At 38.0% G+C, this 25,142-nt stretch overlaps 2 protein-coding genes across 4 annotated transcripts in view; one reads left to right on the plus strand and one right to left on the minus strand.

Moving 5' to 3' along the window:
• The window catches only part of LOC145977816 (uncharacterized), a 29,547-nt gene extending 18,199 nt beyond the window's left edge, over positions 1-11,348 (plus strand). For both annotated transcript variants that reach the window (XM_083110129.1, XM_083110130.1), the window contains 2 exons: positions 3,793-3,935; positions 7,505-11,348. In XM_083110129.1, coding sequence (XP_082966255.1) covers positions 3,793-3,935; positions 7,505-7,708 — 347 coding nt within the window. In that variant the 3' untranslated portion in view covers positions 7,709-11,348. The remainder of the gene's footprint in view (positions 1-3,792; positions 3,936-7,504) is intronic.
• Positions 11,349-16,707: 5,359 nt separating this feature from the next.
• LOC146005327 (zinc carboxypeptidase-like) overlaps positions 16,708-25,142 on the minus strand; it is a 29,778-nt gene continuing 21,343 nt past the window's right edge. For both annotated transcript variants that reach the window (XM_083144492.1, XM_083144493.1), the window contains exons 8-10: positions 22,892-23,094; positions 19,336-19,420; positions 16,708-17,082 (exon numbers count right to left, since the gene is read on the minus strand). In XM_083144492.1, the coding sequence (XP_083000618.1) occupies positions 16,763-17,082; positions 19,336-19,420; positions 22,892-23,094 (608 nt within the window). In that variant the 3' untranslated portion in view covers positions 16,708-16,762. The remainder of the gene's footprint in view (positions 17,083-19,335; positions 19,421-22,891; positions 23,095-25,142) is intronic.

The raw sequence follows: 25,142 nt of genomic DNA on the forward strand, positions 1-25,142 counted from the left end.
ATGAACAATGTTCCCTTTACCTTTATAGTTTTCACTTATCAACCATCTGACTTTTCACTATTATGTGTGTGTGTGGGGGGGGGGGGGGGGTTGCGTGCATGCTTGTGCACCCACACATGTATGAGAGAGGGATTCATTTTCCCTGCAATCACATAAAAAAACAGCACAGGGCTTTTGAAATTAACTACGAGGGATAGTCGGGAAAAAGTTTCCCTACTATTCTGCCATCTGCAGAGAGTTGTATTCTGGAGAAAGAACATGACATGAGCAGGGCCGGACTGGGACTGCCAACAGGGTGCCCCATGGAATCATTGATTGTAATGACCTAGCATCGATTGAGTTCCAAAACTAGGATTGGGGGGGGGGGGGGGGGCAAAGGACAGTTTACTTTCCCTTGGTACATAAGGTTTAGAATAGTGCAGGTGCAAAGTATCAAAAGGTTGGGAGGGCAACTGCCCCCCCCCCCCCTATTTGCCGCTACTGTGGCCTATCATTACAGTAATGTCTGAATTGTTTATAATATTCGTTCACAATTGATAAGGAAGAGTGCTGAAAGTTATCACTGGATAGACTATTACATAGTCTTGTTTTATTATCTTTAATTTGGAAAATGCTCTTTCGAAACTTACTTGTGTAAGTGAAATTGTAAGGAGATTGTTGTAAACTTTGCCACACTTCCTTTTACCTGATCCTTTCTTCAAATATCACTGGAATATCACATGAAATCTCAAGTCATGTAAGTCCAACTGCTATTGATAATTATAGTAAAATAAAAGGCATAAAATTCATTGTAACAGAAGGTATAAGCTATTAAATAAGATTAACAAGAGGGTATATGGCGTATAGTGCTGTGTACCCTCGCCTACAGCCCTGCGTGGGAGAGCACTATACTCGACCGACCCTCGCTTATCTCAGACCTGCGAGTGTCATTGAAAAAGGAAAACCAATGATGGTGCCAGAGGATGAACAAGGTGGTAGGGGGACGGAGCAGTGGTGGCTAAAGATAATATCTTCATCCGGGCAAGATGGATTTTTAGCATCCTCCCTGCTTTCCACCCTGCTCATTCCCATCTTTTCTACCCTGTTCCCCCAACTTCCCACCTTTCTCCAATAAAAAAAAGTAACGCTATACTATGCGGTTTTAATGACAACAATAAAAGCCTTATTTGTAAATACTTTAGGGTTACTGTTAAAGAGCACTTTTATTGTAGGTTTGTGTTTATTTAATACCTACATAATGACATCAAAATAATAGTAATGTCTTAGCTTAGATTTCTTCATGTTTTTGCACTATACTTAATACATTATGTAGCAGAGGCTTCAATTAATCCAACTATTTTAGCCACATATCAGGTGGAGGAACATAGTGGTTCGGATCCCACTTTAAACATATAGGCCCAGCCCCAGTTAGCTTTTCTGTGCATAAAGTGGACTTAAAAATAATCTCAAACTAACAACCAAATAGCCACACTTATGTAATCAGAAATAAGGTTTCGGCGCTTATGAAATTGGGTCTTCCTGGTTTTGTGCCCCCGAGGGGAGCTCCCGATCAGTCGCTCAGATCGCTCTCTCCTTAAGCAGCCCCTGTTGAAGTCCACGAGGGAACAGAAAATAGAAGTTGTTTTTTTTACCACTGCTATATCTGTCTCCGATTGTGAGCAGTAGAAGAAAAGGCACCCAAATTTTTATTTGGGAAAGGGCACTGGGATTTTGCCCAGAGTCCCGGTGGGCCAGTCCAGCACTGGACATGACCAGAAAGAGGAATCATTTCACTATTTTATAACATAGTCCCCAGGGGCATCCAGGTATTTGTCATAATGCTTCACACGTTTCAAGAAACCTGTTTGTAAAACTGCATGCCCTGTTTACGGATGAAGAGACTTCGGTACAATGTTGAGAAAAATGAAATATTTTGTTTCCATTTCTTTTATTTGTCCACCACATGACATGCTGGAAGTCCCACCTGTTCGTAGTGAAGAACAGTTCGCACTTTATCCTTTGTCCACGACTGCAACACACCTCTGTTTTCCATGCCAGCCGGGCACACATTTCCCAACTCTTCCTGTCTCTTCTACAAGGAAAAGGTTGTGTGGCACACAAGGATGTTGCCTGTATAACCACAAGATATTACCAACTCAAAATCTCCATGGTTTCTGGAAATACACATATGGGAAACTTTTTTTCCTGACTATCCCACGTATATTCAGTTGTTTCATTTGAAAAAGTTTCTTTCTTCCACCCATGTCTTTTGGGACGTTTTTCATGGATATTGTAATTGCATATGTCAGTGGCGTATGCCGAGTCCAATAACCGGACTATAGTGTTTCAACCTTAAAAGTCAGTCTGGAAGTAAATGGAGTACTTCCCTCTCTCTCTAATACATGAGTTTTGCCAATAGCTCTGTCCTTCTCTACCACTGCTGCATTGTCAGATGTTACAAAATTTACAAAATGTAAAAGTTATAAATTTCAAACAGTGAAATCATTATGCTGTAGAGTTTTTTATGCTCTATTTAATGACGACATTATATAACCTGTCACAAATTCATGTGATCTGAAATTTCCATAATTATGCAATTTTGCAAAATGCTTAATTTTTTTCTAGTAAATACTTCAAAAGCCATAAATATCAAACTGCATGAACAACTTCGCCAGTTTTTTTTCTATGGGATCTATGTTGTTTGTAGATATGATATTCTTCGCCGGAGTGAATTAATTTGCTTACGAGGAGAGTTATATATATATATACGTTGGATATTTTGTATAAATCATCAGACCGTAACACGAAAAAGTTGATTAGCGAGAAACTTTTCGGTTTGTCGCGATACACATGCAGACCAAGCGAGAAAAGTGTTGACAATTGTTTGAAGTTATTTTTAGAATGCATTGTTACTCCACATCACCGTTATTTATTCTGCAATCGTAGTTTATTTATGTTGGCTATCTCACGTATGAAATTCATTGCATGCCACCTAGGTTACAATTCAGTTGCAGGCAGGTGCCCCGGTTCGTAGGAAGTGCAGTGTGCTTTATTTTCCGTAAAAATATATCTTAATGTTTGTTTTTGCATTTATTTAATTCTGTTTATATAAAGGATACAACATTAAATGAAAGAAGTAACAATAGTTGTGTGTATTACACATATAATGCAAATGTAAAATAGTAAATAGTTGCGTTGAAATAAACATTTACATGCAAATCTTGAGGTAACTATCATTTTTTTTCTTTTTCCAAAATACATCAAATACATAGATTTTGAAGATTTCCTATATGATATTAAGGAAGTAAATTTGTCGCAATCATTAGTTATTAACAGCAACTCGATGCGCCTCCGTTTGCTGATCTGGCAACGCCATGCTCCATTTAACCCATACTGACTTTTAAGGTTGAGAAGCTCTATAGCTCACTATGGCACGTGGTCCTAGGCAATGGAGGAAGAGAGAAGACTATAGGCTTGCATAAACATTTGGTGTAAGTGGTCAGACATGCCCATTTTGCTCGCTCTTCACCATCCCAAAGGCAGCCAGATTGCAAACTTCTAAGAATTTGGTTGCCAACTCCTAATTCAGGTTGCCAACTTCAGAATCACCATTATTTTCTATTTGAAATGAGTAAATTTATTCACACTTTGTAATCGATTCTTCTTCTGTATTTTACTCTCTAGGCTTCACGCTTCGCAAATAGCCTAACTAGCCTAGAATATACACTCCTGGCATATATCCTTTGTCTCATGACTATGTCTTTATTTTCTGTATGTCTTTGTATTATAAGAGCCTTATCGATTTCTTTTCAGAAAAAGATTCTGGGTTTTTGAGGATAGGTTCCTTCAATGTGAAGGTCAAGAAGACCACAGAAGCCTTCAGCAACTTCCTTGGCGTTGGACAAAGTAGCGAGAAGATTCACAAGGTGTGGGGCTCGGCTGACAACATTCAAGAAGTAAGTTTTGGATATTATCATTTTCTTCATTGGGATGATTCTCATTTCAAATACTCTGGAGCATTTTGACAGAATTTAAATAAATGTGCAACACTGTACCTCATACCCTTAAGGTGCTAGCAAAATTTTCAAAAATTATTCCCCTTTGTAAAACCACTATGATATTCCAAATTCCGAGAAATTCTGCTTAGAGTTCCTTCTAGAGCATTGTACTGAATCTTCCTGTGATTTGCTTTCACTATTGTCTAAATAGAGCTGTTGAGGTCTGCTTCGTAGGGTGTCTTGACCGCTACATGGGAGACCCGGGTTCGATTCCCACGATGGGTGATTTAAGGTCGGAATTTCTCCTGCCTTATCCCCACATAAAGCAGCTCTGAGGCTCACCCAGCCTCAAATCAATGGGTACCTGGGGGGTAAAAGTGGCCAGAGCATGGTGCTGATCACATCACCTCTAAAATGGCCGAGAATGTGTGGGGTCCTACCCTCACATCCCTTAAATGTGCCTTCATGGTACGGTGCTATATGCATGGGGAACTTTACCTTTACGTAGATATAGGATTATGATGCCATTAAACTGTTACAATATCCCTCGTGGCGGAATGGTTAGCACATCGTGCTACAATGCCAAGGGTTCCAGGTTCGAATCCTGGCCTGAGCATGGATTTGTGAGTGTTCATTCATCAATTTCATCATGTCATCACTCATCCCCATCTTCGCAAATAGCCAAAAATGGCACAAGAAGCGAAGTAAAATAAAGCAAATCAATCAAGCAATCAATCATTAGAGTGCTCTAGAAGGAATTCTAAATGAATGTACTTTTCCAGAATTTGAAATATTGCAGCGGCTTTTTTTTGAAGGATCAGAATTTTTGAAAATGACTTTCACTCGTTCAGGCCAAAGGTTCAGCATGACCTTAAGAGATATTTATGTTTCTCAGTGGTGGATTGGTTTTAAAACCCATTGTAATACAGTTCATGGGCCAGTGAAGAATGCCTGGTGATTTTCTGAACACAATTCAGCTGAAATAGCGTTCAGCACACAAAGGTTGTTGTATGTTGAACTTACTGAAAAGTTATGTGAAACTTGTCATTCAGCCATCAATCCAACTTGTTTCATTCCTATTCCAGACCAATGCTCCACTACTGACCTACCAGTCCAAACTGTGGCTTCACAGTCATTTCCATGATATAACTTTTCAGTAAGTTACAAACCTTTTAGTTAATTGTCCGTTAGCTCATAAACTTGTCTTTACTTGGAGTGGATGAGTAATGTGACTTCTTTGTATTTTTTGCTGCCTTAAGAGGAGGAAAAGAAAATCATTCTGACGCTAAGGTAAGACGTTGTGTCTCATTTTATTATTTTTGGTCAATAAAAATTCTGCAAACTATGATATGCGGTAAGAACTGAGTAAATAGATAGGCGACGTACCATTTTGAAATGTTTTCTGTTGTAGCCTTGGATGTTTTGCTTGATGCAGCATGCTGTTGTTTATTTATTAACATTAGGGCTGTGCCAATACTTTTGCCGATCTATCGGTTGGATTTTATTTACCAATACCAGTCGATACTTTTCCGGTGTTTTGATCTTTCACAGGATCTGAAAAAATGCCGTGTGATACTTTCACGAAGTCTAATTATCCTGAACGTTATGCAACATTCGAAGTTTCCTTTGATTATGTACCAATATCATGTGAAAAAATGTATTTTGTGATTCCATAGTAGGTATTTTTATATTCTGCTGTAATTTTAAAGCAAAACTCTGGTAAATTGCTGCTTATAATTGAATTGGAATATTCAACCACTAATACTCTGTATTAATCAGTATTTTGAAAAACTTTTAATTGTTACAATTTTCAAGCATCGGTATCTGGAAATAAATAAGGATATCAGTATTGGTATCGGTTCAAAGTGGTGGTATCAGCTCAGCTCTACATACCAACAGAGAATATATTTTCTCAAATTACAGTGGCAGAAATAAATGGAATAACAGTAAAACCTCATTAATCCGGACTAATGGGATGATATTTTGACCGGTTTAACGAAAGTCCAGATTAACTGAAATAACCTAAAGGAACAGTAGAAAGTGCATTAAAAAACTGTTTGTAGCAACAAGACACATTTATTATGGTGTATTTAAAGGGCATAGGCCTAAATACACTATACAGTACAGTACAAAGTCTGTGGAAAACAGAATTTCATCAGTGGTTGACTGCCTTTTCTTTGGGAAGTTATGTTGTTGACTTCTAGCCACATTTAAAACCTTGCATTCTGTGTTTTTTTGGGCCTGTCCGGATTAAGCGAAGTCCGGCTTATTGGGGTCCGGATTAACAAGTTTTTTCTGTATATCAGTAGTTTGTATCAGTACTGTGTTCCCCAGGAGAGAGTGGGTTATAAACTCCCCTTTGCTTTTGGCCTAGAATAGAATGCAAAATACATGAAAATGTGGTAAAATATTAGGTGCATCCAGAAAGTAAGTTTCCGACTTGCCCATAGGTGGCAGGCCATGCGTATTGAAACTGGTTTTGCGCATGCATGAGAGGCACATGCCCTGGCTAGTGGATGTCCTAGAAGATGCCTCCCGAAAGTCCTCAGTAGCATCGCAGCAGCAATGAAACATGCCTGCTCTTATTCCATCTCTCGCCCCATGCGAGGTTTGTTCGGTGATCAAGTTCTTGAATGCACAAAACATACAGGTTCGGTGCCCAGGCGGCGGACTTCTACAACGCAGGTATACAGAAGTTGACCCCACGCTATGACAAGTGCCTGAATTCTGGCGGGAATTATGTTGACAAGTAACTGGACAAGTGCTGTATCTGTGGCAATAAATCATTGAATGAAATAATGTTTGTGCAAGACCCCAGGGAAACTTACTTTCTGAATGCGCCTAATATGACGCTGACAATTAACAAACCATATCTTGGTAATAACACTGACTTGTACCTCATATGATGCCTCAAATTCTTCTTTTGTTTGGGGTATATTATTTACTGTGAATGATAAATACAGTGGTGCCTTGCATAACATTGGAAATGCTAGAAATTTACTAATTTATAAGTTATAGAAAATACAGTACAGCACAAATACAATACAGTTATACAGTATGTATGTATGTATGTACAGTGTCTCATTCATTGTATTTTTGTGGATGCCACTTTAAACTGTAGGTCCAGTCCCGATTAGTCTTTCTATGCATAAAGTGGACTTAAAACAAAAAATCAGAATGATTGTCATTTTGACTTTCCATGCTTTGGTAGGTCTTTCATTTAGTTCAATTATAACATAACAATCAGTTTTTTACATGAATTGTAGCCAGGCCACTGCTTGTGTATAAAGCAGTATCCCCCATGCCTGCTCATGTAAGATAATGAGGTGCACCTGCTGAGGGGTTAATCATATCTGACGATATTCACATGCAGTTTGTCATGTGGGACTTTCTTTGTACGAGGCATTCATTATGTGAAGCACCACTGTATTTTGGTAAAGTGCATCACAATGATCTGGCAACCGTGCATTTTCCAGGATAAAAGTTGAAAATTTCATTGTAAATAATGGCTCCTTGTCTCTTCCCAGGTCGACAGGAGGATGATGCCACCGCCAAAGTTTGTGCCCATCAAGAAGCGGAAGTCAAAGAGGCCGCAAGATTTCGGAATCAGCCAGAGCACTCCCAGCACACCGTCACAGCCACGCTCCTTGCCTGCGCAGGATACGGGGGGAGGGGATTCAGACTCGGACACGGCATGCGGGTTTGGATCAAATTGGCAAAGTTTAGTGTAGGATTTTAGGAAACTAAGTTTACACTCTAGTTTGAAGATCTGGTACAATGTTTTCTGAAAATGCCATTTTAAGATGCTTTTTAGTTGAAAAGTTTTTCTATTGTTGTATATTCTGGTGCATTGTTATGATTCTTGTGTTTTGTTATTGGAGAACTGAAAGCTGCAAGTTCAACCATCAGTGTGGGAAATGGCAGTCTTTGGTACACTTTATGTTTTGTTTCAATGAAGTTATACATATCATTTGTTTTATGTAAAAGTGAAAACTCTACAAAGCAGCGCGAGTGATCCAAAGTGCAATAGGATTCATGTTTCCTAAGACATCTTGAAGTATAATTGGTATTTCAATGCTAGTAATGTTTTGTTTTGTTTCTGCATTACCCACTACTCGCTACCCTACGCTGTTGCCTCTTCAGTATTGCGAAGCCAGTGCTTCATGTAGTGTTCGTTACTCCTGTTGGAAATGGGTTTCATGTTACATTGGTCTGTTCTGATTTTTTGTATTCTTCTGCCTATATTTATCTATCAATTATATATGTATATAATACTTCATTCTTGTAGGGCTAGAATTTCAGATTTTCATCCATTGTATTTTATTTGCGTACAATATTTCATCCTGTCATGAGTTAAATTTTTGCTGTATGGAATGCATGTCCATAGTCCCCCTTTAGACGATTAAATGTCGATACCTTTCCCAGAAACTTTCATTTAGCTTTAGACATTGCTTCTTACCCTGTGGATGGTACCATAGGTGTGAGCAGGAGTTCTTCCAGGAGGAGACTGGTGGGGTAACATGTCATTTACCCCCAATGCTGCTTCAAATTGATATATAATTTTAGGCTGACTTTCATTTTCCAGGAGTGGATGCAACAGCCCCCTTATCCCCTCCCTTCTATATGTCCATGTCACATCACATACTTTTAATTCTTTCCCTATGAAGATCTGCTAGAAAATAGTTCATAGTATCAGTTCGAAACGTACTTTCGTAATTTACATTAAAATTATTTAGAAGACGTAACTGAGTACTAGACTGATTTCCGCAAAACTTACTTGTACATGTTATATTAATTTCGGTGGCCTGCCACCATCCACTTGAGGAAACTCGAAGCTTTACTGTTGGCTTGACTTCCGGCTCCTGTTGTTTCCTCGCTTACTGCTAGGGGCGCTGGTGTATCCAGTTTGTCTGCTGCGTGTGATAGGTTTGAGTTGTTGCAAGAGCGGGAGCCAAACATGATGTGCCTGGCCACTGTCAATATTCAGCTCGTGCGGAAAGTGCATAATTGAGTGCATCTCTTTAATTTTTGTGTCAATCATTGTGTTCGCTGCATGCTTAACTGAAACTTTTTGGATCCTTTGTTTGTTAAACTTGAAGTGCTTTGACAGTCAGGTAGTTGGTTGGGATTTTTTTGCATCGGATAAGTGCTGTTGTATACGTTCGTTGATGGATCTGCCAATGTAATGCGAGTTGCACTCACACTGGGCATCATATACTCCCAGGTTGTCAAGTGGTGAAAGGAAAGATCTCTTATGTTTGCTTAGGACACAACAACTCAAACCATTCACATGCAGCAGACGAACTGGTTACACCAGCGCCCCTAGCGGTAAATGAGGAAACAACAGCAGCCGGAAGTCAACCCAACAGTGAAGCTTTGAGTTTCCCAAGTGGATGGTGGCAGAGGCCACCGAAATTAATTGAACATTTTCAAGTAAGTTTCGCGGAAATCAGTCTAGTCCTCACGTCTTCTAATTATATCAACCGCGTTTTTTATTCCCTCTTAACATGAATTAAAATTATGTTGTACATTCATTGTAATTAATTATATTTATTGATGGGAGTTTCAACAAAGGAGTATGCTGTGTTTTGTAAGTCACCAAATGGAGATCTGAAGAGTTGGTGGGTCACCCAATGATAAAAACTGAGAAGAATTGTAATAACATAAGAGGGTACTACACGAGTTCTTAACAGGAGGTAACTCAACCAACACTTGAGATTTCTCTTCAACGTTTTTTGTAACATGTGGCCAGTCACCATACAGCAACTGCCTTGAGAAAGTATGAGTGGTTCTTTCAAGAGCGTTCCTTCATCAGTTCCATATAATTACCATGCATCCTCATCATTGTGATCAACCAAACGCAGCAATTAAAGAATATAATCTAAGAAAATTTCAAGATACGTTCTTTCCATGTTCTGTGAATGCATCTTCACAATGGTAAAGGAAGGAGAAGGTCTAGTGTATGCAAATTTGAAATACGTAACATGTCAGTTTTATTATTTACTGTTTCTTGAGTTTTATTGTTCTATACAAAATAAAAATGTAAGTGGCATCTTAAACCACAATCTTCACCTCCCCACCTGCCGTTGTCCATGTATTTATGTACAAGAGACATGACTCTTATCAGGGAAGAGTAAAAGTGTACATAATTATTTTAATATGTATTGAGACAGTTGAGGGTATCCATTTTTTTATTCTCTAGTGCAAGATCTGAAATGGGGCTGGTGTTACAGGCAGATCCCTTTCCCCCGTTATATTTTTTCCCCTTTCGTTCTAGTTCTGAAGTTACATTTAGTGCTGTAAAATTTGCAGAAAGTTAATTTATTTAGTACTTAGGTACCTTAGGAGAATTGCAAGTTACCAGGATTATTTGTACAAGGGTGTATTTTGCTCCAAGCTCGCTGTGTCATATTGAAAAAGATGGTAACAGAGAGTGACTGTACATAAATATGGTATCTTGTTTTATTGAAAGTTTTGTTTAGAGTAACCTGCTATGTTTTTCATAACTGTGTTATGTAATTTTGTGCATTTACTTTGCAGCTTTTAAACAAATATATGTTTAAATTTTTTGTGGGGGAGGGAAGAAAGTTACAAATTGTAAATATTAGGGTGGATCAAATGAAAATGGAACAGGGACCACAGAATGAAATTAAGAAGGTTTATTTCAATTGTAATCTCCAAAGTTACACAAGCACTTGTCCCACTGTTTCACCAAGTGGTGAGAACTCCTTTGGCTGAGATTGGAACCAGTTGCGAACATTGTCTATGACTTCATTGTCCGAGTGGAAGAGCTGACCTTTCAATGTCTTTTTCAAGGGACCAAAGATATGGTAGTCCCATGAGGATAGATCAGGGCTATATGGTGGGTGTTCCAACACTGTCCACCCAAACATCGCCAACGTGTTCTTTGTAACAGCTGACGTATGTGGCCACACATTTTCATGCAGCAAAAACACTCCAGAGGACAACAGGCTGGGCCATTTGGCCTTGTGCTGCTCGAACGATACTGCTGCCCGACCGTCTGAGCATATCATTCTCTCGCGCGACTATCTAGGGCAAGTCCATCATGCAGTAGGGGTTTCCTTCCTTACCTCCCGCTCTACCTTTACACCGGGTTGTCGCCACACACATACATAAATCTAATCCAATACATCCACTGTTACGTTTTCATTTGATCCACCCTCATACTTTAAACATGCATTGAAGGAGGAGCTGTTGGCTGTGATTTTAAACAGTGTCTAGAGAAAAGGTTATATATTTCGACTAAACTATTTGCAGTTTTTTTTGCAAGAGATTTAGCCATTAGTGTAGCATATCAATTGTAATGTAATTGATCTCGTAGAATTGTAATAATAAGAAGTTCAAACTGTCCTTTTGCATATTATTTTTTTCTTTTATTAGTGAATACTACAACTTCTAGTTGATGACGTGCTATTGTTGATGTAGGTGAAATGTTCATAACATCTATGATATGCCTCTATATGTTTAATTTTTATGGGATACATTTTGGTATTAAAGCTTGGTCCATGCCATGTGCCAGCATTATTATAATAGATTCTCACCTTGACATGCTGTGAATTGTAGTCCAATAATTTGCTGATCATTTGGTTTGTTGGGGTTTAATTTTTTTTAGAAACAGGGCCTCTTACGTTTTGTAGACTGCAGCATTAAATATATATACATACAAACTGGGCCATACTACCAAAGGAACACCAAGTTTTTTTAACCTTCACCTTTGACATTTAGTGTTGACATCCTAAGGACATCTGCCCGATTATGTGGCGCAACAGCTCTTGAGGGCCATTGCCTAACTACCGACTACTGGCCTCGCTCCCTCATGCCTAAGCAGGGGTGGACAATCATCCAAGTTAGGAGTGACGTGTGGTCAGCACAATGAACCCCCAGTTGTTGTAGGTTTGCATGAACGGGTTACGCTACTCGTCCGTAGTTCTCTAAAGCCCCTATCACACGGAACTGGATTTCTAGTAGGAATGCCCTAGTTGGCGCTGAACTAACTTTCTAGGTAGCAATCATGGCCGCCTAGCTGACTGCTTGACTGGTTTGGAGAAATAGGACATGTTCTAATTGCTACTTGCTTTCCTCGACTGGATTCTGTGGAACAGTCAATCAGAGCAAAGTTTCACCATGTGAAGATAATCTGTGAGTGTGCAAATGAGCACTTTTGTCTGTGGTTTCCGAGAGTTACTCCAGCAATGTATAACGTATACAGCATGATAGGCACGTTGAGTTACACCATCTATGCTGAGTGCACGGTGTTTACATTTGAAACAACTAAAATATTCTTCCATACGTGTACTGTAAACGTTGTAAAGTATGTATTTAAGCAGCACCATTGTTTTGTACCTAATAACGTTTTATACGAAACGTTATTCCTCTCGGTTGAATAGTTATCGACTTTTAAAAATGTGAAGTGATACATTGTTTACATCTCACACGGCAGCCATTACAACTTCCCTCGTATGGGAACCAAAGTCTATCGACAAGTACGCTGATAAGTATCATGTGAGGCGAAAACTAGCAAATTGGTAGCCAGTCCAGCGCCAAGGGCATATCTACTGGCAATGCAGTTCCATGTGATGCGGGCTTAATTTTCCCACGATGATGGGTGGCCACTCGTCCCATATACAGGCCAAAATCTCAGGAGAAAAGTTGTTACGCTTCGTCCAGGAGACTCAAACGTGTTCACGTCCTGTAGCCAGAGCCCAAAGCATAACGCCTTGGACTGCACAGCCACAGTGCAGGAGTATGAACACCTGTTTTATGTTGTTTTTTTTCTATTTAATGCTGCAGTCTACAAAATATAAATGCTACTATTTCAAAAAAGATATCCCTGAAGAAGCCAAGTGATCTTGGCAAAATATTAGACTAGTTTTTACAACATGAAAGTTGCTATTGAGGCCCTGGTGCCTAGACCCACATTTGGTATAAACCTTTCTTGGGTTGTGCATTATCCTGTGTTTTATCCATACAGTGCTCCCGAGTTCTCTTATACAGCCTGAGCTTTTATCAAAGTAGTTTTGGTGTCTAGATGTGTCTTGCTTTGTTCTTGACAAGAAATTCATGTCCATAATGGTTGTTTTAGTTGAAACTTTTGTTTTTGTGTACTTGATGTACCGTATTTCTGCATTACTATTATTTTTGTTTGTCTCGGTTATTTTCGAAGGACCAGCCTTCATTAACGAAGGTACAGTGTCTGAGATGGAGATGGTAGTGTGTCACTGCTTTGTTTGTCCTTGGGTGGTGGATTCTCCCATCTGGCGGTGCTGATTGGTCATGGTTTGAGTTGTTTGCTGTGCTTTCTGTTGCCAGTAGTTCATGGTTAGGTTAGATTATCTGCTGCTTAGTGCAGTGTGGTTTGCAGTCCTTGTAAACATGACTCGTGGAAACATGTATCATATGGAACCAGTGGTGAAGCATGGTGTCGCTGGAAGGATTGGCACAGGCATGTGGAAAGGGCAAGGGGGTGAGTTCATATGGTTATGACTGATTTTTTTAGAAGCAGCAATGTTTTATACGTATGTTAAGATATGAACAATATAGCCTACAAAATAACAGACACCATATTGCCTCAATCTCATCGACTGCTGTTCGAAAAAAGTCAGGACAAGAATTAGGAGGAAAGGATAGTACAGAGGTTGTTTCCGATCTATGATGACGAAATTGCACACCTTGTGCAGTTACCTCTTGCTTCTTTTGCCTGGAAATAGGCATACACATATTTACACAATTTTCTGTTCATTCAAGGACAAACATTTGCCTTTTAGTTTGTTCTTGTTACATTCCGGAGAAATACAAGTTATTATTCCCCATGCTCACTTCATGCATTTAACATTTATATATTTTTCCAAAATATACGTGAAAAATTTTACACCTTAAATGCACCATATTTAATCCATTAGATGAAGAAAAGACATTGTTTAAGGGTATTTTTGAAAGGGGGGAGCGAGAAATATCCAACTCTTACATATTAGGCATTGACACGTGCATTCTGGGGTGGGGGATTCTGAATTAAACTTTGGGGTGTACAGTATCCAACTCTAGGTCTTAGATTATGGCGGGTATTTTAGTTAGAGGGGGATTGAGCATTAAGTTGAGGGGGAGGTATCCAATTCTTGTGTATTACTATTGTGTCGGACTGTTGCGGAAATTCTGGTGTTTAGACCGAGAATTAATTTTTTGGAGAAGGTAATATCTACTCTTCAATGTAAACAGTAAGTGTAAAATTGGCATGGAAATTTTGGTGGTAGTGTGAGTATTAAAATTATAGGAGTAGATAGGAAGCTCTTGATAGTGTGTTAAATCTTAGATTGTCAAGGGATTTTTGTAGTGGAGAGAGAGTTCGAACATTAAAGTTTAGAGACTGTATTTAGCCATATGGTATCCACACGTTTTCGACCCCAAACTTGCCAGAAGAGAAGCTGGAAACAACTAAATATCTCGGTATTCTAAGAAAGTATCGACATCCCATAAAATTAATATTCTTGAAAGCCTGCAAAGAAATGGATGTAAAAATTCTCTTGCTCGCTTCGCTCGCAATGGTGTCTTGCGACAATGCGTGTTTGGTGCTTTACTGAGGTGAATGTGAAGTTCTATACTATAGCTCCATTTGCAAGACATAAGCGATATTCATTAATAACATCACTTCTTAAAATATAATGCTTAGTGTTGGTGTACTGCTTACTTTATAGTAGGTGCATCATTTTTAACAAAAATATACTGCTGGACAATGAAAACCTGATACTTTAATATTTGACATCTGAATTGCAATAACAGCTCGCAGGTATATTACAGAATGTTCGGCAGATCATGTAGTACCATATGCACCATTCATAGGCTCGGACTTTGTTTATGCATTCGTACTTAATTCAGTTTCTGCAACATTTAGTTAGCCCTTGTACCAGAGCTTTTATCGACCCATTGCGTTATCACAAAAAATGCAAGTGTCCGGTTTTTTTTGTCCAGCACTATATATTGAATCCACATTTTTAACTTCTTGTCACAGGAAAATTTTACTTCAACAAGTTAAATTTGCACTGAAGATAAAATTCACTTAACTCTTGTTATGTTATTATTTTCCTGTAATTTACGGTTAATACAAGCATAATAAAACAGTTTTTCATGTGACGTTTCAGTAGAACACACGCTCCCTTCATCAGACATTTATTTTAATTTTGACTAAAGATACAGTTATAACAATGGTTAGCAATTTTTTAAACAAAAAGAATCCCTTATATAATGTTACATTGTTGTAATATAGCAACCTAACTGTGAAAAGAAGCAGTCTGTTTTATTTTTATTTCAGATAATTTTTTTTATCACATTATTTTTTATTTAAAATTATGAATCCAAAATATCATGTAAAAACAATGACGACTTTGAATTACCTGATGATATTTGGGATTCATAATTTTTAATAAAAAATAATGTGATCAAAAAAAAATATCTGAAATAAAAATAAAACAGACTGCTTCTTTTCACAGTTAGGTTGCTATATTACAACAATGTAACATTGACAACATCCATTATATAATGGATTCTTTTTGTTTAAAAAATTGCTAACCATTGTTATAACTGTACCTTTAGTCAAAATGAAAATAAATGTCTGATGAAGGGAGCATGTGTTCTCCTGAAACGTCACAACGAAAAACTGTTTTCTTATGCTTGTAATAACCGTAAACTACAGGAAAATAATTCTACAATGCAAGCAATGCGTACATACAAGAAAAACTATTGTTATGGGTTACTAAAATAATATATCTACCCCAAGAAAATTGGGGGGAGGGGAGTGAGTTCCTTGAAAGAGGAACCATATTATATTATTGCCCTGAGCGTAAGCATTTCTAGCTAGGTTCTGTAATGTCTCGTGAAACAATAATTGAATCTGTCATACAGCTGGAGCATGTTATTTGGTTTGCCAAGGTTGAATTTTCTATCTTTATCTTAAGTTGTGTATCGATTTGTGTTAAATACTCAAATTGTGAGTTTTAGAAACCCACTCATAAACACTACATTTAATGAAGCTTTAAGTTCTTTCTAAAATCGAACAATTAAAAAATATGGACAGTTTAACATGGTATTTCATTCAAATAGACATCAATTATTACGTATTCATCCAAACTATTTTTGGGGGATTATGATGAAGGATTTTAGGTGGGTCTTGAGTGATGGGCTCTCTGTTTAGGGAGGAGGGGCAGATCAAGTATAGTGTTCAGTAAAGCTAAGAAAAAGTTAATTTCGGTAGACACGCTATCGTAATTAATTACTTTGTGGAGATTACGATATGGTTTGAGGGCACGAATGATATGATTTGGAGAGGATGCATGATATGATTTAGGGGGATGCATGACATGCTTTTGGGGGGATGTGTTCCCCCCCTGAGCATGAGTCTGCAATACCTTCACACCAATACTGGGAAATACATCTGTATCAACCCGGTCTCGGAAATCTCCTATAACGGCTGGGGGTTCGATGTGTTGATCCCACGTCACCCCAATACTGATTGAAGATCTCCACACCTCTAGGTAGGATTGTGGGAGGGAGACTGGCAGTCGGGAGATCTTCCTAAGCCATTCAAGGGCTGTCAAGCCACGAATTATTTTATTACATCTGTATCATTGTTGACATGATAATCCATGTATTCCTACATTTGGATCAGAACAGAAAGAGAAGAGTTCAATCTTATATTTATTTTTCCATTGTTAGTCAATCACATTTAGTTTTGTACACATTTTTCATTCTAGCAATTTCATTAGCATCATGACATCTTAAAATTTATTAACCTTCCATGTATAATGAAAATTAAATACAAAACCGAACAGCAAAGGCCATAAGGCAAAATAACATTTTGCGGTAGATGCTGCACTGGCATCTTTTGCACTTTTATCAGATCCCATTTTCCTTGGCTTTTTCTCCGCGTAGTCGATTATGGCAAGGATGGAATCGAAGGTCTCCTCCGCTGTGGGGATGATCTGTTTGGATGGAAGCAAGAACCCGGTGGCACCTTTGTCTCTCAGCTCATACATGAATGCTAATCTAACATTCAGATTTTGGTAGACCCAGTCCATGCTTGTACCGGTGATAATGGCTGAAATTACATTACGAAATATTACAAATATATGCAATGAGTAGAAAAGTCAGAAGTTGTGTGACTTCTCACTCATTCAAGTACTATCTTAAGAACAACCAACAAGGGTCAGTCAATGCAAAACAGGCCATCATGTATATCTTGACATGTAGATGCCGTGGCTCCACGAAACTCCTGCCACTGGAAGGGGGTTCCGTTGTCGCCCGGTAGATGGCACTCGCTTCACAGGCTTGTGTGTAGCAGTGTGAGTGTGAGCCGTGTGAAGTCCAGACGTGCAGGGATTTTCACGAAGGAAGAACGCCCCTGCAGAACGATCCACAACCTGGACCAACAATGTTCCCCATCCACTGCCGTCATTAACAGTAAATGTTTCACGTTCTAGCGCCTTCTGTCACCAGGAAACGCACAACTGCTCGCTGTCCATCATGATATGCCAGACGGCAGTGGAGTTCTGGAGGGGGCAGTGGAGGCCTGGCCCCCCCAACTTAAAAAAAAAGATTAAAAAATTAAGTTCAGTTACTACATTTTTGTTATGAAGCCATACCACAAATCTCGACGTTTGACATGTTAGCATGTGTGGTAATTGCGCAGCAATAGCGGGTCTTTGACGATTTGAATGATGTGTACAGTTTGAAGAAAGAAAAACGTAAAAAACGTGTTGAGTCAACAGTTACTGCTGGGGCATCAAAAGAACTTTTCAATTTAATTTTTCTAAAATTTCTGAAGCTTACTATTGTACCGTAACTTTTTTAAAGTAATTCGAGTATTGTATCAATATAAATTTAATGAAATGCAAAATGCATTAATCGTACTGTTTTGCTTATTTTAAAACTGACAAGCAATATACTAATTAATATTTGTTTACTTAAGCGAGAAAATTTAACATTTTCAAATCTAAAAGACCTAAAACTAAGTGTTTTTAAGTTGTTTTTTTTTTAAATTTTTGGGGGAAGGCCTCCGAACCCCTTATAAACTAGGGGATATTCAATAACCCTCAGGTACATCATATGCTTCTCCCAAAGTCTGGCCCACCCAAAGCAAAAGCTCAAATTCCGCCCATGCATGCCATCTGCATGTCAAGATATACGAGATGGCCTATTTTGCACTGACTGACCCTTATATTATATACTCTCTCTGTCCCATAATTATAGTCCGGTATGCCAAAATGGTAGTACAGAAATGACAGACGAAGAGGCAGATGGAAAGCACAATTTGTACTAATCCTTGAGTAGTAAAGTTGTATGATTCGTTCCCTTGTTTCGTGTTCTTCTTCTGTATACACCAATGTCACAGTTTGAATATAGGGCAATTATTATGAGACAACAAACAAAGGTGTACCGGACAATAATTATGGGACAGAGGGAGTAATTAACACAAAATGTTTACTAAACTGATGAGAAGGGGTTCGTACACCGTAAACAATGACTGAGCCAGTACCAAGAATGAGGTATCAGTATCGAAGGTTTGGTAGGAGTTTATTCAATGATGGTGGCCGATGCTTTTCTGGAGTTTGGATATTTCACAAGTTCTGCAAAAATTCAATGCAACTCTTTCTGGTGTTTGACTGCTCTGGAAAATATTCATAGTTTGAAGTTTACATTTATTTTGCATGAAAAATGAATTTTTGAAAATGATTTTAATATTCCAATGCAATTCTTGAATATTTTCAAACAGAACTGGTAAATGGAGGCATATATAGTTGAATGCTTATATATTAATATCAACTCAATATTTTGAACAACTTTTAATTGTTACAGCTGGCCCCCATGGCAGAGTGGTTAGCACATCATGCTACGATGCCCAGTTTTAAATCCAGGCTTGGGCATGGATTTTTGTGAGTGTACATTCATCAATTTCATCGTGTCATCACTGATCCACATCTTCGCAAATTAGCCAAAAGTGGCACAAAAAGCGAAGTAAAATAAAGCGAATCAATCAATTTTAATTGTTACAGTTTTTCAAGCATCAGTATCGGTGAGAATCAGGAAGATTATCTCCTTTGGTTCAACTCTACTTTAGCTCACATATCAATTGTGACCATGGTCTCAATGTCACGATCAAAATCATCTGTAGATCTGCTTGTAATGCAGAAAAGCCTGCTCTTGAGAGCATAGTTGAAGTGGCAATTCCCTTTTGAGGAATTTTTGATTTATATTGAGAAGAAAGAGAAAACTGCAAAGTTATTCTTTACAATTAGTTCTCTAGAATATAAGATGGCAAAGTTTGAAGTAAAGGAACAGTAACTGTACGTACATTCCATATATCCAGCACTGGAGCATGCATAGGAAGTACCATGTCTCTTTGCCAGCTCCTCTATTGCCCTTTCGCAGGCTGCTACCTACAAAGGAGAAGACGAGCATGAAATGAAAATGACATGAAAGTAATACAGTATATAGAACTAAACTAAATTAATCTCTTTAGTGCAACAGTACTTTGAGGTCAAGGTCTACCAGGTGGCTTTTCATTGCGTAAAGCATGGTCTGTGCTTCAAGTCCCAGCTTTTCAAACATGAGTCCGCAACTATTGCATTCAAGTAGCTCCTCAATTTTACACAATTTTGGGCCACCACTGAGATTTTGGAGCTTCTAGTGAGAATCAAATATAGAACTACTTGCACTAAAGGCAAGAGTGCTATGTGGAACAGTGATGAATTCAGCAGGTGGCCCAGGCAGGAAAATCTCTCCCCCCCAAAAAAAAAATTCAACGACATGGCAGAATATTTTGATAATAGCAAAGAAATTTGGCAACCATGTTCACTTTGGCTTTTTTCAGTCACTTTATGTAACATAGAGCATATACTTTTTCTGGGATCGTAATGATAAGCACTGTTTTAGTCCCCTTTATAATTCAAAGTCAAAATAATGAACGAATTTAAAGTGTGGTCCATTTTGATAACTGCTAACTAGTAATATATCGGGTGATTCCTTCACTAAGGCTTCAAACTTTTGTCTATAAAAGTACCATTTACTTAAAGTTTTGTCTTGAAATTTTGTATGCACATACCTTGAACAATGTAAAACAGGATCTAACCCCGTGCAATAGGTTTGGACTCTTCCAGTGACCTTCATTTGTTTTGTTCCGCGACAATGCATCTCGGTAGTGTTGGCTCGAATGTATAGGGATTACAATGTACACAACTAAAGAGCGTGATTTACTCGTGGCAAACTGGTTCATTTAAAGCATGTCAAAGGGCATTTCAGACTGAATTTTGTGTGAGACGTGTACCTTCAAAGTGTTGTATCCAGAAATTGGTAAGAAAATTAGAGACAACGGGAAGTCTTGTCACACAGCATTCAGGACAGGAAGCAGGAAAATGTCTGAAGTGACAAGACAGGATGTAAAGGAGGGATTACTGGCATCACCATCAAGATCATTGCAAAGACTTTCCCAAGAAACTAATCTCCCATATTTCACGTGTCAAAAAGCTGCAAAAAAAAATTAAAACTATCGCACAATCGCAGCCATGAAAGAAGCTATACGTCAAGAGATTGAAGCCATTACCGACGCCACTTTAAGAAAAATATTCCAGAATTTGGACGTGTACAAGAGTGCTTGCATGTGGAAGGGGACCATTTTCAGCATCGGATTTGAGCAGATCCTGTTTTACATTGTTCAAGGTATGTGCATGTAAATTTTCAATACAAACTTAAGTAAATGGCGGTTTTGTAGACAAAAGTTGGGGGCCTCTAGTGAGGGAATCACCCTGTACAATAAAATACCATTTCATTGAAATTTAACAATGGACACATGTAGAGTGGAGGGCTGGTGTAATGTAAGCTTCTATTGTTGTAACAAGTTTCAACTTCTTACAGCTATTTTAATGGATAAGAGTAGTGAGTCAACAGTTTGCTGAGGAATGGTCTTGTGCAGTTTTATCGAAATGTACACTTTATTTTAGTACATATTAGGGATAAGGAGCAATTTTACAATATTAGTATTGGTTTTATTAGTATTATAATTTGTTGCCTATGGACATCCCCCCCTCCTGGGAACTTTGATATCCCTCCCGGAGAAAAGTGGCTGGATTCAATACTGATGTGGAAGCTTTAAGATAATAATCCACAAGGGCGATGGAACTATTCCTCTCTATCTGTTGATGATGGTGTGAAATCCCAGGGAGGATCCCCCCACCAACGATTTTGTCTTGAAATTCTCCACCCCCACCAAACTTTTCTGGGGGGGAAGAGTTTTTGTTCTAACAACAAACATAAACAATTAGTTTGGGAGTCGAATATACTTTACTGGAATAATATCGAAAACATACACAAAGAATGGAAAACAAAGAGCCTCCTCTCTAAGGACACTGAACCCATCAATCCCCAGAACTCAGAAATTAGTCGGACTTGTAATTTCTTCTCCATTTTTTATTGCGTTCTTTCAGCTACCGCAAAGTATATAAATGTGTTAATAAAACATGTAATAGTATTTACTGTAGATGTGAATTGTATGTAGGAAACTATTATCTTCTTAATATTTTGTAATTTTTACCCCTCCCCCCTTAGTTGCACAAATCATTGTTCATGTTCATAGCATTAAAATCTTCAATTTGCAATCAAATTTTATATGAAGGACAGCGGATATAATATATTATACAGTAAAACGTCTCCTAACGGATACCTCTGAACAGCGGACACCTCTAAATTACGGACATTTTTAAATTCCCAGCAGTAATACATGGGGTTTAATGGCAATATTACTTCTTAATAACGGACGTGGACACTGAAAACTATCTTCCAAATGCAAATAAAACTTCTTAATAACGGACAGCCTGAACGAAAACTGTCACAATTCCTGGAACTCGACACAACAATGGCCAGTATTTCGAACTAGCGTGCATTGTTTCATGTTACACCAAACGTATTTCATTTTAAAAGTCCAGACAGCAGACAGTATTCTTTGTGGTTATCTTGAGAAGTGTGTGTCACTTCTGCTACGATGTTGCAGAAACGCAAACGACTGACTGTAAAGGAAAAAGTTGAAGTCATCAACATCTACGAAAAGACAATTGTAAAGAACTTTAAGATTCAGAAAAATATAGATGATTATTTTGGACAATCCGGGTCTGGCCAGAAGTAGTTATAGCCTATTGAAAATGAAAGAGCACTTTGAATGCAGTAATTTAACAAAGGATTACACTACGTGTAATTTCATTTTTGAAATTTGTAATATATGTAAGGATACTTTAGTAAATTTAAATTCACCATATGCAGTACAGTATTTTGTTCCTTGAATGTAGGAAGAAAAAAACATTATGTTCATAAAGTACCTACTGTAATATGCCTATCCTATTGTGTAACATTCTACACTTTTTTCTGAATAGCAGGCACTTCTTAATAACGGACATTTATTTTTCCCCCAGGCCTGTCCATTATTGAGAAGTTTTACTGTATATTTTATAATATCATTTGATTATTTAATAATTGACACATATTTAATGACATTATAATACATACGAATTTTATATATATGGATATCTAGATAGATTGATAGATAGTGTGTGTGTGTGTGTGTGTGTGTCTCCCTCTCTTTATCTATCTATCCTCCTCATTCTCCCTCCCCCCTCTCACTCACTCTTCTCTCCATTAGCCAAAAGTGGCAGAAAACAGAAAAGTGAAGTTAAACAAAACAAATCAATCAGTCAAATCTTTTCCCTTCGTGATATGCATATCGTTACTAATATATATGTACAGGATGATTCAAAATGAATATATCAAAACATAAATGTTTTTGCAGTGGAGAGAGTGGCTCTTCGTAATACTTTACTGGAAGTAAACCGCTAATACCAACAAAAAAGATAAAACGTGCTTACATAGAATTGTTTCTCTGAGATTTCTTCATCACTCATGGCATAGGGATACAACAGCATCTGTCCGTATGCGTGAAGGCTGATGTAATACTGAAGGTGTCCCTTGATTGATTTAAGGAATTTGGAAATCGCCTGGGTCTCCAGTTCGGAAAAGGGCTTGCGGCCTGCGTAAACCTCGTTGCAAGAATTATTGCTACTACCTCTTCCTGAAACAACAAAAATAAAATAATTAGACACTTCTAATGAGTTCATAATTGCCAGGCATCTAAATTATTCTGGCCTTACCTTCTATACTGGAAAGTTATCTTTATTATTATTATTATTATTATTATTATATTAAGAAAATGATACCTGTGTTAATTACTGTTGAATAAAGCTGTTGCATATCCTGGATGATTCATCGTGATTTTATGCTCTCATATCCTAGGTGTTTTAAAATAAATACACTTGTAGCTCATTCAATGGTAATTTTGATATTTTCTTAAAAACTCATTTTTGTCAACTCAGCCATTCTTCCAAGCAAGCTTTTGATTTAAAATCTTTGAAGAAAATTTTCTTCCATGTGAAACCATAAGGTAACTAAAAAGTAATATTTATTTTCATAACTCGTTGACTGAAAAGCAACTGATGTTACTTTTGCTGGCCTGAGAAGTAACAGTTAATGTCACTGTTACTTTTATTTACCTGAAAAGTAACTGGGTTACCTGAAAAAGTAATTAGTTTGCTGTTATATTGGCTCACTTGAAAAGTAATTCAGGTACTCACATTTTCCACGAAGCTGTTTTAAGTAATTTGCTATTAATTTCAAAATCTACTGCCACCATCCTCGTAGGAATGCGCTGTGTCATTGCTTGGCACGTTTCTGCTCTTTCTTCCTAAGTCGCCACTAGGTGTGCTGTTGTTGCCTGTATGTCTGTTTATGTGTCGTCTGCTGTTCACCGGTGTTAGTTGCTGCAGTAACGAAAGCCAGGCGTGGTGTGTTCATGGTTGTAGTGCATGATAGCGTGTGTTTCTTTGATTTTTGTGTCTATGAGAGTGTGTGCTTTGTATTTGACATTTACTTTTTCGATTTTATGGTTATGGAATTTGATATGCTTTGTAAGTCCGATGGTGGGTTGGGCCATTTTTTGCCTTTGGCCTGGCTTCCCTTACTGCAACAACTAACAGGGGCGCCGACTTGTCAAAATTATTGGGGGGGGGGGGGGCTCTGATCACTGAAATAAATTAATGAATAACTCCCTCCCTCCCTTTTTAAAGTTTTGGCCTCAGTGTTCGGAATCTCGTAAAAGCCCATGAATTCCTCAAAAATATTAAAAATGTTATTTACAGTTCGAATGCAAAATGTCAATTGTTCACGGATGGATATGTCACAAGTTTCGTCAACCATAATAGCAAAATATTCCCGACTTTTAATATCTGCTATCACGGAGCGCAAAACAGATCTCTCTAATATATCAATTATCTCGTTCTGAATGTCATGTGAGAGCCAGCCATTTGTAGCCTGAACGTCTCATCCACTCTCCTAGTTCATGCACATCTTCTTTTGAAACTCTTTTTAGTAAAAATGTTAACAGTACTCATAATTATATACTTAGTATATAGTAATAAGTCATGTGTTTTGCTGTCTCTGGTCATAGCCCCCCCCCCTCAAAGTTGATGGTCTATAACATTTCAAATGTATATTTAAAGTTAAGTTAATTTGGCACAATTCAGAGTAAACTTTACAAGAGAAGCAAAATAGTATATTAGATCCTCTTAAGCAAAATTATTTGGGGGCTCTGCCCCCACATCGTTAACATTGGGGGGGCTCGAGCCCCCCAAAGCCCCATGGAGTCGGCGCCTATGGCAACTAATACTGGTGAACAGGGGACGACACATAAACAGACATACAGGAAACAACAGCACACCTAGCGTCCACTTAGGAAGAAACAGCAGAAACGTGCCAAGGAACAACACAACAAATTCCAATGAGGATGGTGGCAGTGGCTTCCGAAATTAATAGAAAATGACTTAAAACAGCTTCATGGAAAACGTGAGTACCTGAATTATCTACTACCGCATCTCTCATTCCAATAATATGAATGGAAAAGTAATTAACTGAGTTATGTTACTTTTGCTTACCTGAAGAAGTACTTACCTAAAAAGAAACTGACTTATGTTACTTTTGCTTATGTGAAAAGTGAGTGAATTGCTGTTACTTTTGCTTAACTGAAAAAAGTGACTGTTACAGTTACTATTTAGAAATCAAAAGTAA

This window comes from Lepisma saccharinum, chromosome 23 (genome assembly GCF_977018435.1).
Source record: "Lepisma saccharinum chromosome 23, izLepSacc3.1, whole genome shotgun sequence".
NCBI lineage: Eukaryota > Metazoa > Arthropoda > Insecta > Zygentoma > Lepismatidae > Lepisma > Lepisma saccharinum.